Raw genomic sequence first — 15,723 nt, forward strand, 5'->3', positions numbered from 1 at the left:
TCAAACACTGGTAGTTTTATTCCCTTGGTTGCTGCTAAGCTGTTGCTATTTATCCCACATGAATTGACCATTTTCTCTTATTCAGGAAAGTGGCAATTTGCTGTAGCACATGACAGTACCTGTGTGGGAGCATTGACCACCAGACAAGTCAGCCTTGCGAAGGCTTTTGCTGGTTGAGGCTGAGTCATGGTCTCTCTGGGCTGCAAGCATGCAAGATGCCCAGACTCCGAAAAAGAAAAAGCCACTTTAGCTGAAGGTAGTAGAGGAAAAGTCCCAGAGATCTGTATGGGTGACATTCAGGCCTGGTCCTGCCAAGATGAAACTAAAATCAAACTTTGCAGTTCTTCACAAAAGAAAGAGAAAGAAAGAAGTAAGGAAGGAAAGGAAGAATAATAAAAGAAAATGGTGGAGGGGAAGGAGCAACACAAGTAAAATAGAACATATAACTAACCAAGAAATTAAAGGCTGAAACTTAAATGTGGAGAGTCCAGAGTCTAGTGAAGCAGGAGATGGAGAAGACAAATCTGAATACGCCTGACCTATATGAAATCTTAGCAGTGTTCCTGGCTATCTTCTTTCCTGGACAATTCATAAGACTAATGTAATCAACTCTAAGTACATAGAAATATTAACAGCCTATAAGTACATTTCTAAATGCAAACTCTTCTCTTCATATTTTGAGAAATGTAACTGCATTTGACATGGGTGAAATCAAATGCTATTTGATTCTCTGTACAACCAGAAATTAGTGGATTCTTAGGTAATAGCTAAGACTTCTAGTAGGGTTTTTTGTTTTTTTTTTTTTTTTTCCTTTTTCTTTTTGTATTTTCTTTGAACAGGAAAAGTGAAAAAGAGGACATTCTTGCTTTGATTCCAATCTTAGGGGGAAAACATTCAGCCTCTCAAAATTAAATATGTTAGTGCACATCTCTTCCTCCTCCTCCTTTTTCTTTTGTAGATAACATTTATTTGATTAAGTAAGGTCCCTTCCATTCCTAGTGAATTTTTATCATGAGTAGATATTGAATTTTATTGAAAGCTTTTCTACCTCTTGACATGATCATGAGTTTTTTGGTGCCTTGATAGTGTATTATTAATATGGTGAATTATAAAATATGAATTACATTGATTAATTTTTGAATGTTAAAACAAACTGGGATAAATCTCATGTAGTAATGACCTTTTTTTTTTTTTTTTTTTTTTTTGTCTTTTTGCTATTTCTTGGGCCGCTCCTGCGCTCCTGTGGTATATGGAGGTTCCCAGGGGTCAAATTGGAGCTGTAGCCACTGGCCTACGCCAGAGCCACAGCAACGCGGGATCCGAGCCGCGTCTCAACCTACACCACAGCTCACGCCAACGCCGGATCGTTAACCCACTGAGCAAGGGCAGGGACCAAAGCCGTAACCTCATGGTTCCTAGTCGGATTAGTTAACCACTGTGCCACGACGGGAACTCCTGACCTCTTATCCTTTAGATAGATAGATAGATAGATAGATAGATAGATAGATAGATAGATGCTGAATTAATTTGCCAATATTTGTTTTAAGATTTTTGTGCCTATGTTTATGAGAGATGTTTATTGGTCTATAGTTTCCATTTCCTTAATGCTTTGTCTCATTTTGGTATGCATATTTAATATATATCCTAGAGGTAAATAAAAACTAGTTTCTCTCTGGGCCCATTGTCTTATTAACCAGATATAACACTGGTTGAACACTGGGTGAAATCTTTCCACAGGGTATGTATCCATCATTCAATGGCTCATAGCTGGACAGGGGTAGACATGAAATGTGTGATGGATATATACCACTGATGGTGATCTCAATGCATGTTTTTGAATATTGTAAATTGAAATGTGCAAGTCCTAGTTTGAGGACCAAGGGCAAAGGAGGAGGAGTAATATGAACCACTGCTGAGTTCAGCAATAGTTTCCATGAACTATAAGTGCCCTTATTTAGTGACTAGCACCACAATGTCATCTCAAGAAGGATTTTTTTTTTAACCTTTGTATGTACTGCTTTTTCCCTAGTGCCTTGAAAAGCTCTCAGTATATATGATTAGACAAACTTAATAAATGCAGACTAGATTCAAGGTGTTTCAGGAGGATAGAAATGGAGAGTGAAGTTGAATATTTGAAGAGATTTTAATCTTGTATTTGCAGGTAACACTACTCATTAAGATTGTCAAACTTGTATGTGTAAGATACAGATAAGATAGCTATTTGTCTCCATACATCAACACTGAGTCAAGTTCACTGGAGTTTGTTCTTAGTCATAATACTTATCTGTGTCTACATTTAGCCTTTTTATCTCACATTGATTCTAGTGAGAGCACTTAAGAATTTTTATTGGCTTCAGATTCTGTGGTACAGTGACCAGCCCATCTATACAACATGTAAAAGATCCTGGGTTTGATTCCCAGTGAAACTACAAAATCGCTCATGTTTCCATTCAAAAGAAAGATGGTGACCTTTATGTTGCCCCTCACAGATTGTAAGATAACTTAGAGACTAATTGGTTGCTTCTCCAGTTTCCTCTTCTGGACGCCCATTCAAAAGCATTGTGCAGTGTGGGGCCATGCTGACTTGAACTATCAGATAATCTCTCTAGTTTTCATAATGGCCCAAGAGACAACAAACACAAAATATTTTAAAATAGTACACAGTTGGAATTCCCATTGTGGTACAGTGGAAAGAATCCAACTAGTATCCATGAGGATGCGGGTTCGATCCCTGGCCTCAATCAGTGGGTCAAGGATCCAGTGTTGTCCTGAGCTGTAGTATAGGTCACAGATGCGGCTCAGATCCTGTGTTGCTGTGGCTGTGGTGTAGGCTGGCAGCTGTAGCTCTGATTCGACCTCTAGACTGGGAACTTCCATATGCCGTGAGTGTGGCTTTTAAAAAAAGCAAATAAAAAACTGACACAGCCAGTGCCTGGTTGAAAAGATTCTCATTATTTTAATTCCATAGCAGTTATAATGTTAAGTACTTATAATTGCAGAAACAAAGTTTACTTTAGCAAGTTTGAGCATTATGGGTGGAGAAATGGAGTTAAAGAAAACTTCAAGTGTATGAGCTCAGAAACTGGAAGGCTCCAGTTTTCTTTTAATTAGATGTATGATTTCTCACAGAATCACATTTTAAGGAGGGTGGGTCAGACATTCTTTTGTAATTCTGTAATGAAACGTGAACTTTCTCACAATGTTATGGAGTGAAAGTTGCTACCTATGTAGGAAAATTTGGCACTACTAAATAGAATGGAAAACACTTTTTTAAGGACTATATAATTTTTCAATGTCTGATAATTTAAAAGGTAATTAAAAGCCTGAGAATTGAGAATAACTGTAGCCACCTAGATCCAAATATCTCTATATATTAAAAAACACACACACACAAACATAACCAAATAAAACCACATCTTCTCACCAACTGGGAGACAGAGAGAACTACAAACTTCAAATTATTCTTACATAAAACTAAAAACATGCAATTCAAGCATACCTATCTCTGGGAGTTCTCAAAGGCAAGTCTTAAAAAAAAAATGCCGAAAAAACAGGATAGCCACATTGGGGGGAAAAAAACCTTTCACCTTTATCTCAGAGTATATGCAAAAAATTAACTCAAACTAGATCATAGACCTAAACAAAAACACTAATTTATAAAACTCTGAGAAAAAAATATGGGAGAAAATGATCATGACATGGATTAGGCAAAGGTATTTTAGGATAATACAACATGAACCGTAAGGTACAAAATTTTTTAATGTTAAATTTTCTCCATCAAAATGAAAAATTTGTTTTATGTTTTTTGTCTTTCTGCCATTGTTTGGGCTGCTCCCACAGCATATGGAGGTTCCCAGGTTAGCGACTGAATTGAGCTGTAACCACAGGCCGGCCTATGCCAGAGCCACAGCAATGCTCACGGCAACGCTAGATTTTTTAACCCACTGAGCAAGGCCAGTGATCAAACCCACAACCTCATGGTTCCTAGTCAGATTCATTAACCACTGAGCCAATATGGGAACTCTAAAAATTTCTGCTCTTTGAAGGATATCATTTTCATTAAGAAAATAAAAAGACAAGTCACAAATTGTGAGAACATATTCAAATACGTAAGTGAGGAAAGGATGGGATCCAGAATACAGGAAGGTCTCTTACAAGGCAATAGTAATTACAAAACCCATTGAAAGTATGGGCAAAGGACTTGACTAGACACTTCAAAAAAGAAAATATATATATAAAAAAAAAGAGCTAATAAGCATATGAGAAATGTGCATTACTCATTATGAGGACTGAAAATTAACACCACAATGAGATAAAACTTTAAGTAGTAGACTACCTGAAATACAAAAGTCTGACAATACCAAGTGTTGGATAGGTATGGAGCCAGGGTAATTCTCCTATAATGCCATGTAGAATGTAATATGGCACCACCACTTTAGAAAACATTTGGTAGTTTTTTTTATAAAATTAAACATTTACCAAATGACTCAGCAGTTCCACTCCTAGGTATTTACCCAAAAAGAAATGAAAACAGGGGAAGGATCAGGATGGCAGAGGAGTAAGACGTCACGCTCACCTTCTCCCACAAACACATCAAGAAATGAAAACATATATGATTGTTAATTTTATGTCATCATGGCTAGGCCACAATACCAAGATATTTGATCAAACAATAGTTTAGATGTTGCTATGAAGGTACTTTTTGAATGAAATTAACGTATTATCAGTAGGCTTTGAGTAAAGCTGATTACCGTCCATAATATGGGTGGACTTCACTTCAATCAGTTGGAAATTTTAAGAGTAAAAAGATTGCAGTATCCCAAGGAAAAGAGAATTCTGACAGCAGACTGCCTTTTGACTCAAGAGGCTACATCAACTTTTCTGGGTTTCCAGTCTATGGAAATACTCTGCAGATTTTGGACTTGTCAACCTCCACAATTGCATGAGTCAATTTCTTAAAATCTCTTCTCTCTTTCTCTTATATGTATGTATATATGCATGTATACATATTAAAATGAGAAAAGCTCCAATTTCCCAACTGAGTAGGGAAATTCTTCCCTACCACATTTTTCTTCCCTGTGAGTCTCCTTTATTTTTAATAGAACCCTTCACTTCTGGTCACCAAATGTGTGGAAGTTTTTTTCCCCAGACCAAGAAATTCTCTGTGACACCACCTGGGTGTCCTACAATGTCAAACCTGTACTATCTACCCAGAGGTAGTTTCAAATCCTACAGGTTAAGGGCTCAATCCCATAAGACTGCCCACACTACACACACACACACACACACACACACACACACACACACCCTTTAACATCAGTATGAAAGTCAGATGGCTAAGAGCCAGTCTTCCTCAACTCCCCCTTACCCTCATTCTGCCCATCTCCTCTGCTCACATAGTGCAGTCTGGCACCAAGTCTTGCTTCTTAATACCTCCTCTTTCAACTGCCTCCCCATGCCCATTGTTAACTACCTGTTGTTAACCAGGTAACTGCCTTCTTTGAATCTCTTTAATGTGTGTTGATGTCTTCAGTCCCCCACACATTTGCAAGTCTCCAGTCTGTCCACATTTGCAAGTCTCCAGTCTGTCCACATTTGCAAGTCTCCAGTCTGTCCACATTTGCTTCCTCCTTCATGACAGCCCGAGAACTCTAAACCCAAACTTGTCTCTTTCCTACTTAAAATCTTTCCACAATTCTCCATTATGTTTGGAACCCTGTCCACACCACATGACTTAGTTTATAAGCATATCCATGATCTGCCCCTTCTCCCCAACCAACCAACCAACTTCCAACTTCCTTGGAAGTTAGCTTAATATATCTGCTCTATCCTCCAGACTGGCCTGTGCATATGTTTTGTTTTGGTCTTCAAGACCCTTCTCTTTTCTGTTCCACATCCATAATTTCCACTAATCTGTCCTCCTCCTTGCTTATTCATTCTTCTGTCTCCTGTATTCTGCTGTTGGCGGCTTCTAATGAATTTTTTATTTCAGTTATTGTATTTTGCATCTCTTCTTGTTTAAGGTTTATATCTCTTTGCTCAGTGTTTCCTGTAAAATATCCATCTTTGCTTCCAGTTTATTTCCAATGTCTTGCACCGTCTTCAGCATCAACAGTCTAAAGTCTTTTTCCTGGAGGCTGAGAATCTCCTGATCACTTAGCTGTTTTTCTGGGGTTTTTTCTTTCTCCCTCATCTGAATTATAGTTCTTGTCTTCTCATTTTTATAGGTTTTTGGTGTGGTGACCTTTTTACAGATAATAGAGTTGTAGCCTCTCTTCTGGTGTCTGTCCCCTTTGTGGTTGAAGTTGGCAGGGGGCTTGCTGTAGGCTTGCTGATGGAGGGACTGATGTCTGCCCACTGGTAGGTGGAGTTGATTCCTATTCCTCTGGTGGGTGGGGCTTTGTCTCTGGGTGAGATTGGAGGTGGCAGTGTGCCTCAGGGTCTTTAGGCAGCCTGTTTACTGATGGGCAGGGCTGTGATCCCACCTGGATTATTATTTGGCCTGGGGCTTCTCAGTGCTGATGGGTAGGGCCAGATTTTCCCAAAATAGCCACCTCCAGAGAAAGGTAAGCCGCTGAATATTCTCAAGAGCTTTGCTAGCTATGTCCTTCCCCCACAACAAGCCACATTCACCCCTGTTTTCCCAAGAGGTCCTCCAAGAACTGCAGTCAGTTTTGACTCAGATTCCTGTGGAGACTTTGCTTTGCCCTGGGACCCAGTGCATGTGAATATCTGTGTGCGCCTTTTAAGAATGGGGTCTCCATTTCCCCCAGTCCCATAGAGTTCCCATACACAAGCCCCACTGGCCTTCAATGCCAGATGCTCCGGGGGCTCTTTCTCCCAGTGCCAGATCCCCACATGTGGGAGTTTAATGTGGGGCTCAGAACTCTCACTCCTGTAGGTGAGTCTCTGTGAAACAGTTACTTTCTGGTCTGTGGGGCTTCCCACCCGGGAGGTATGGGGTTGCTTATACCACGTAATCGCCCCTCCTATCTCTTGATGTGGCCTTCAAGTAGGATATCTTTTTGAAAGCTTCCAGTCCGTTTGGTTGAAGATTGCTCAGTATTTGGTTGTAAACTTTGTTGTTTTTAGGAGAGAAGTTGAGCTCCAGTCCTTCTATTCCACCATCTTAATCTCCCAGTTTGCAATACCCTTCTCGACTTGGTTCCCAGAACACACACTTTAAAACAGAATTCAAGTTTCCAGTCATAGATAAAATAACCTTCTGTCCTGTCTCCATTCTCCTGGAAATTGTCATTTGTTTTAGAATCACTGACTTATTTACCAATCTCCCCACTAAAGTGTAATCTCCAAAGCAGTTTTCCTTCACCTCTGAATGTCTGGTACAAAGCATAATACAGGGCATTATAGTCATTACTAGATAAATGTTAAATTATTATGTAAATAGCAGTCAAAAAATGTTTAATTCTTTTCCTCTTGCCTCTCTCATCCCCCCGACTCCGTAAGATGGCAGTCTTGGGTTTTAGAATGCCTTTACAAGTTGAAACAGCACGGACATCTAGAGTCATATATACCTGGGTTAGAGTTCTAATTTTGGTGATTTGCTAAGTGAAGATTATGTGAACACAGATTTTGGAGCCAGTAGGGTTTAAACCTCAAATCTAACCTTTACTAACTGGGTGAGTTTTGGCAAATTTCTTAACATAGCATTCTGCCTCTGAATTGACATGTGTTAAATAGTAATTCCTATATCATAAACTTATTTTGACAATTTATTTTTATTTTATCAACCAATTTAAGATTGTTTATTTTTCTAATTAGGTCTCTGCCAAGGTATCCATAAAACAGGAGATGATGTATTCATGGAGTAATTCTTGCCTTTTTTTCCCTATCAAGATGATAAGTACTAAGGAAAGTGTCATAGCTTGTTCATAGACCTCCACTGGTTATGGTCCAGAGGTCAGCTTAGGTATTTGCTGTTCCTTCTTTTCTCCCTTTATTCTCAGGCCCAAGAGTCTTCCTGCCCTACTTAACCTATCTGAGAGATAGGATATAGAAGGATATAGAAGGTGATTTTATAAGGTACAAATTAAAAGAAAAAATGACGTGTAAGCTTTGGTTCCCTAACTGAGCATTTCTGGCTCATACTGGAGATAACATGACCTATGCCATAAAGTGAAGAAGCAAGGTCACACCACCCTGTTTTTTCCTTCCCTGGCCCTCCCACAGGTGCTTTCATGGGTTGACAATTGATCTTCAAGGAAATGTTGGATTCAAGATCAAGTTGCATTAAAAGATTCTCCAAGAACCAGCTGAGGAACAAAGTAGCAAGAAATGAGGTATCAGCCTTCCTAGGAGACCAGATAAAGGGAACCACTACTTAGAGCCAAAAAAAGAAGGCTAAGATTTGCAGAGAATCCATTCCTCCTCCCAAAGACACAGCAAGAGGGCAAGGACTGTGCTCGTTGCTTCCTTGGCACATCTGTTTCCAGAAAAAAAGCAGGAGGTAGTGTCCTGACTGAGCTCATCCTTGACCGAGAGAAGAGGGCAGGGAGCAGAAGGCAAGGCTCTGTTCAGTTCCAAAGGTTTGGTTCCACTTAGCTTCATTCTGCTATTACCACTAGATACTTTATTCCTCCATCTTCTTCTAGGATGTAGATTAGGACCCACAAGGTGAATGTGTAAATCTCTCACCTTAGATCTGAGGTATTTTTGCTGTAGAGAACTGGAAGAGACTGAGGCACTTCACTATCTGGAGGTCCAAATCAGAGTACAAAGGGCAAGGAACCAGGTTATTTCCTGTGGGCATGATGCCTTCGGAAATGTCCTTTCTCCCTATTCTTTGGGGTTTTGGATTTTGCGCCAATGGAAAATGAAGGAGCTGCCAATCTGAAAGCTCCTCTCCCAGGAGAGCCCTGGGCAGGTGAAGAGGGCATCTCACAGCCAAGGCTACTGCCTGCCTTGACTGACCCAGGTACAGTGGTGCTCTGAGCAAAGGGGGCCATTGAGGGGCTTCCAAACATAGTTTTTCTTGCAGAAATGCTGGCCCTCCCCAAGGCAAAAGGTGCGCTCTGGTTGTCTTGGCTGCAGCCTTTTCCATAGGGTGTGGTCCCACTTGGCACTACTCCAATGCTGAATGCTCCAGAGTTGGAGCTCACACCAGAGGTAGTCACACTGATCCCAGACTCTCCACAGTCCATAGGGGTCACTAATCCTCCAAAGGCAAAAGGGCGTGGGGCTGTGCTACCAAACACTGCATTACAAGCCCCACTCTGGTGGGTTGGAGTGACAACTCCAAAACCACTTGTATTAGCTTGATCAAAGGGAAAACCTACCGGAGTGCTGCCAAAGTCTGACCGGAGGGTGGCAGGGATGTGAAAGGTGGAGGCTGATGGTGCCATACCCCCAAAGGCTGAGTGCGTGGTATTGCTGAAGGATGGCAGGGCTGGAGTTGGTATCGGGACTGAGGATGCCACGGTTGAGTTTCCAAAAATGAAAGAGTTACCGAAGCTTGGGCCAAGGGCTGGTTGGGGAGCTCCTTTCTTTTGCCCATATGCAGTCTCAAATGCAGGCTGGGAATTGGCTCCCAGGGATAGTGGGAAATATGGTCTTGAGCTTGACCCTAAGGGAACTGTGAATGCTGAGGTAGAATTGGAGATCCTAGATGACAGTACTGGCTGGTTGGTGGTTACTAGGGCTGAGGTTGACAGAGAGCTGCCCATAGCCCTAAAATTAGCAGTACTCCTTGTAGGGGATATCTGGACAGCACTGGGAAGAACCTGACTAAAGATGGTGACTGTGTGGACAATAGGAATGGTAGGACGCTGGTGTGGTAGAGAAATGAAGCCTGTGGCTGGGGAGAAGCTGGCCGACAAGGTACAAGCAGTCCCAAGAAGGAAAGTGTGGCAAGTGGAAGGGATGGAGTAAATGTTGCTCACGGTACTGGTAACATTCACCATGCCAAAATCCAAAGGTGGCTTAAAAGAAGAGTCTTTGGATGTGGAGGCTGGGGTGGTGGACATGACTACAGAGGTAGCCTTGACTAGGCCATGGAAGAGATGGGTAGAAGCAGGAGGAGGTGGAGGAGACTTCTGCTTGAAAGAGAAAGGTGCTATCATGGGCACAGTTTTAAGTGTCTTTATGCTGCCAAAGATAGGCGTGAAGGTGGGTGTTAAGATACTCAGAGTTGAAGATGCTGCGGCTGTATCTGAAATTCTGGAATATAAGGAGCCTCCAATCTCACTATTGGGTGGGAGCCCTAAAATAGATTTTGACATGTGGTCAGCAGAAGTTGCAACAAGAGGTGTAGATGCAGGAAGATGGGGAGCTGGACTACTCATTAGTCCAAACAAAGCACTTTGTGTAAAGGCAGGTGAGTCTCCGGGCACAGCAGCTTGAGAGGTTGAAGGTGGCCATGTGGTGTCAGTGACTGATGATGTGGGAGCAACAGGGGTCAGAAGAATGAAAGCAGCTGTGGGTTTTGAGTCTGAGGAGGTGCCTGAAAGGGGCTCTGACTTCGAGCACCCAAGTGGGGCCAGCAGGCTTGCTGTCAGATGTGAATGGGCCACACTGATTGCCTCTCCTGTAGGTTGTGAGAAGGTCAGTGGGCCTGGAGGCTTCTGCATTTTATTTAAGCTTTCCAACTGAGGATTGGTGCCCTGGGTTGAAGCTGTTTCTGCAGAAGGCTGGGCAAGAGACAGAGAAGGCTGAATACAAGACCAAGTCTCAGGGACAGAGTCTGTGGTGACCTCAGTCTTGTCCTCTCCGGCTTTGTTGCTCCATTGGAGTCCAGCTTTCTTCCCTAAGGCCAGGTCTTCAGGGACTTCATAACCAAGCTGGGGAGGTGGAGTCGGGGACAGCAGGTACCCAGGACTAGATAGAAGCAGTGGAATCTGATTTTGCTCCCCAGAGCTGCCAGGTGTTTCTGGGGATTCGTCTTCTACCAGTGGGACCAGAGAGAGGGTGTGATGACATTTCCCTTTCTTTTTCACTGGCCACTCTGGTATCTGGAGTGACACATTGGGAATACTTCTCTTCCAAGGCTCAAAGCAATCTCTAGAAGAGCTGTAAGAACTTGTAATAGCATTTCTTTTGGAGCTAAGGGGGCCACCCGTGTGTGTGCTGACCAAGGAGCCCCTAGAGGAACAACTGGGCCTCTTATTGAAGCTGTGATCTGAGCTCCTAGGGCGAGACTTCTCTTCAGAGGCCCAGGCCTGGGCACAAAAGAAGTGAGGACTCCATTTTTTGTCAGAGGCTTAAATGCAGATGGTCTAGTCTCTAGAATCCTTTGCTCACTGACCAAGCTCTCTGGAAACAGTGGTTGTTCCAACCTCACTTTCCCTTTCTGCACTCTCCGAGGGCCCTCAGCACTGTCTCCTTTGCACAGGGGTCTGGGGGCTTCTCAGAGAGTGAGGACCCTCCAGAGTTGATTACCTCTGCTGGGGAAGCGGAGGGAGGCACTGTCAGCTCTGGAGGAGCGATCTTGATGGTCACTGGGCTCCACATTGCCCTAGGGTGCCGAAGAGACCAAATACTCCGCTTGAAGTAACTTTCCCACCAGTCTGAAGGAAGAGGCCCCATGATGGAATTCTGGGACCTCTTCATGGGAAAGCGCCTCCAAGCCTCATTGACCACCCACGTGGCGGGACGTTTAGGATCCCAGTTCGGTGGCCTCCTCGCAGGTCTGTGCCGTGGGGCAGGGTGGGCACGATGGACGTGCTGAACCCGGTGGATTTGGTGAAGAGACTGAGCTGGCCGGCGGTTCACCGGCCTCTCCGACAAGTCTGGGCGGCCCGCTGCTGGGGACGATGGCGAGGGTCCCGCCTTGCCCAGGAAACTGCCCATGTGGCGCAAAGAGGCGGAGTCGGTGCCTTTGACTTAGGGGTTTGGCTCCCGAGGTTTCTGACCTTTGGTGACTTAGCCGCAGTCCAAGTGCGGAGCGTTCCGACGACGGTTGGGATCCTGGCTCGAGGAAAGTGCAAGGGTCTCGGAGCGCTCCACAGCCTCCAGGTCTGGCATCCCAAGGTCGGCGCCGGGTAGAAGCAGAGGACACGCGGGACCTCTGCAGCCCCGGTAGCTTGCTCTGCTATTTTGAGGCCTAAGCTGGGCGCTCAGGCCTCTGTTCTCTCCTCTCTGGGTTGCAGCTCACCCAGGAGAGGGATTCGAGAGGAAGCGCTCGGTCCAAGTTCACCAAATCGCGAAGCTAGAGTCTTTCCGGCGCCGGGTCTCCAGACACTGGCTGCGGCCGGCCTGGAGGGTCCAGGCTCCCCGTCCCAGCACTTGATCCTGTCTGCCCGCGGGCTCTCAGGATTCGGAGCAAGGAGTACAGTCCGAGCCCCGTGAGTGGGAGCGGCGCTCTCGGGACCTGTGCAGCCCAGATGGCGTTAGTGGCGCCGGGAACACTGGAGGCCGAATTTGCTGGTTTGGGATGCTCGCTCTTATCCTTTCCCTTTTCCCTTTCGTTTCTGCAGTCAGGAGATGTCAGTCGTTTGCCTCCTGGGAGGACGAACTTCGGACGCAGCCACCTCCCGACCTCGGGCAGATTCGCCTTCCCAGGGCAGAATCCGGGTCGCCCTTCGATTGTTTGCACTTTTGAGTATGCTGGAGCGATTGCAGTCTGGCGCGGTCTGGAGGCTTCGGAAGATTTCTTGTGTTTCGACCCAGATCCTGAGCCCTCCCCAGGCACCTGGCTTAGTCCCTTGCTCGGCCCACTCCCATTGTCTCTGCAGTCATGATCCTCACCGGGACCAGTGGGATTGGAGCTCCAGGAGGGGAGCAAAGAGGGAGATTTAATTTAAGGCTGAATATTCAGGATAAGCCAGAGTGAACTAAGTGATTAACATTCTGAAAAATTCAAAAGCAAATAACTTTTAAACATTTCTAAAATAATTCATTCTAATAACAATAAAATTGGTAGGGACTGAATACGACTCTTTCAAGAAAGGTAATTTTAAGGTTGTCCGAGAACGAGTTCCCTATAAAACTCATACTATCCGAAAACGGGTTCTAACATCTCTCACTTCATTGAGCTCTTTCTCCTTGAATTGGTATGTCTGCAAAATTTTACGCTAATATAAGTTTATGCTTATAGTTTTTATTCGATCATCCTACTATTCTAGTCTGCACCAAAATATAGGTATAAATATTGAAATCTGAAATTTAATATTTGATGGGACCACAAATCTGCGTTATAATTCATTCTTTTGTTTTAAGTTATATTTGCATTTACTAATGGTATGAAATCAAAACCTCATAAGCAGATAACAAATTTGAAAGCCCCTTTACTGGAAGATGAAGTGGATGTGGAATTTGTCACCTCTTTCCCCATGAAATCACACACAATATACAGGACCACCTAAATGAAGGAGCAGAAGGAAGGAATTCTACATTTTGGAGCAGTGTGCCACTTCAGATAGGTGGAAAGGTTTTAGAATTGCCTAGTGGGAATGGTGGGGTTTCAGAGTAAGGTGGGTAACAAAACTCCAAACTAATGAGGATTCTCAAACTGGTAAATTTTTATTGGTTAAATATGGAAGACGTAGAAACTGATTTTGTTTTCGTGTGGAATAAGGATTAGTAAAGAAGTAAGGGGATTTCCCCCCGTAGCAGAGGATGGTTTCGATCCATCGACCTCTGGGTTATGGGCCCAGCACGCTTCCGCTGCGCCACTCTGCTACGCTTACTAGAGTCATCACTGTTTTTCCCTCCACGACTAAGTCACACTTCCTGTGCTGCTAGAACATTTTCTTCTCTACTTCCTTTCGGATGGTTACCCCCTCCCCATCCCAATGTTCATAGGAGATCCGCTCTTCCACAACCAGGTGACCTCCGATCATCTTCTCCAGGTCTGCATTTTTCCAACCAGCCAGAGTGCCCAAGCTTATTATAAACACTCGCACCCCCTTCCCTCTCCTCCCAGGAGCGGCTACAACCCCACCCTCGCACCCCCTTCCCTCTCCTCCCAGGAGCGGCTAGCCTCTGTAACAGAGCATAGGAAGAGTGCGCGGAGCAAAACTCTAAGTGGACCTTTCTCCAGGAGAATCTCAGGAGTCATGGAGCCGGTTCTGCTGCCGCCGGAGATGAATGGTTAACCCGATTCCTCTCACTCCACCTCGTTTTTTGCCTATCTGAAAAATCTCACAATCTTTTGAATAAAAGAGCGGTGTTTTATTTGCTTGAAAGGCCTCACGATTTTTCACAAGACGGGGCCCCTGAAATAGAATTAACCCAATTTATTGCTCAAATTATTACATAGGGGCCACAATTTCGATTGGATCTCGTTTGCGACCGTTTTGACTAAACAAATAGAAAATTTTTAAAAGCTAACACCTTCCTTTCCCCGTGGTTTATATTAGAGAGCAGAACTTCGGGGAAGTTCCTGAACACAGCTCTCTTTGCAGCTGCCTCTGTGATGACGCTAGATAAGGCCCCTCTGGAAGGTTGTAAACCTTTTATCTTTAGTACTGTAAGGTTTTGGATAATGCGCATAATGAGTTCCTTCAGTCACACAGCTAGGTCTGTATGCTAGTGGGGTTTTTTTGTTTGTTTGCTTGCTTTGTTTTGTTTTTCTCCGTGTAGTCTAACTCCCTGTCCACAATAAACCTTAAGGGGTGATGCTGGAGTGGCAAGCGCAGCCCCTGGCACCACCCAAGGACCCTCTTCGGATCCCCAGACACACGTACTGTCCTACCTGAGCCCATTTATGCAGCTCAATCCTCTGTCTCTGAGAACCGGTGGGAACCAGCGCTTCCTGGCACAGGCAGAGAGAAACAACTCCTGTCACCTACCGTGTTTCCATCAAGGAGGCTCTCACTTGAAACAGCCTCTAATATGGTCCTTCTTACGGCAGTCAAAGGGGGATGGATCTTCTGTTTGGCGAAGATTTTCTCAGGCCAAAACTGGAACATGGGTGGTCTGGAATTCTGATATGTTTTCCTGGAATTTACCTGAAGGGAGGAGGAGGAGGGTGCCCAGAGACAGGCAAGACACGTGTTTCTCTTAAGAGATCTTCTGAATTCAAAGAAAACCGAACTCAGTTATTCCTTTTGGCTCTTATCCTTTCCGATCTTTTTCATCTCAAGAAGATGCTGCCATCTTCAAACTGTATCCTCTCAAAAAATCAGTATTTTTTTCAAAACTTTTCAGACTGCAACTCAGAAATATATTTTGTCACAACTCAATACAATATGAAAACATATCTATCTATAGTTACATAATATATATCTGTACAGTTACCTATCTATATGTCTATGCCTATCATCTATATCCATAGCAATATAACTATAAACAGAATATCAAATATCAGTTGCTGGTTAAGGCTGAAAGTAACTGACTTCTTGGCATTTCCTCATTCTTGTCAGGGAAAATCATCAAACTAACCCTACCCAAGTTTTCTGAACCAGAACAAAATGTTACAGTCGCCTGAACAGGGACTTGAACCCTGGACCCTCAGATTAAAAGTCTGATGCTCTACCGACTGAGCTATCCAGGCTCTGCCAAGACCTCCTTACTTTGTGTCCTTTGAAGAGTCCTTTGTTTTTTTTTTTTTTGTTTTTTTTTTTTAAGGGGGGCGAAAAGGGAGAGAGGTAGGGCCTCTTAACGCCCAAAGAAAACTTCAACAAATTTGATATTTCTCCTCACATTTTTTTAGTAGACATTTAACATTTTTCCTCATAAGTTTCAATTTTTCTGAAAGACACATAGTGATTTGTATCAAAGGAATCTTAAAACTATCATAATTTAAAACTTACCAACATCTTTTAG

General features: G+C 43.6%; 1 protein-coding gene and 2 non-coding genes across 3 annotated transcripts; all 3 read right to left on the reverse strand.

The window, feature by feature from the left end:
- On the reverse strand, positions 7,079-13,862 carry POM121L2 (POM121 transmembrane nucleoporin like 2). Its single transcript, XM_003356560.4, is given in 3 exon segments — positions 7,079-11,149; positions 11,152-11,295; positions 11,298-13,862. Coding segments are annotated over 3 exon segments (3,048 nt in total). The 5' UTR covers positions 11,806-13,862; the 3' UTR covers positions 7,079-8,753.
- Positions 13,564-13,635, reverse strand: TRNAM-CAU. The gene has a single exon. It is a non-coding gene; the product is annotated as a tRNA-Met (tRNA).
- On the reverse strand, positions 15,379-15,451 carry TRNAK-UUU. Its single transcript has one exon. It is a non-coding gene; the product is annotated as a tRNA-Lys (tRNA).

The sequence above is a fragment of the Sus scrofa genome, chromosome 7 (assembly GCF_000003025.6).
Source record: "Sus scrofa isolate TJ Tabasco breed Duroc chromosome 7, Sscrofa11.1, whole genome shotgun sequence".
Lineage (NCBI taxonomy): Eukaryota > Metazoa > Chordata > Mammalia > Artiodactyla > Suidae > Sus > Sus scrofa.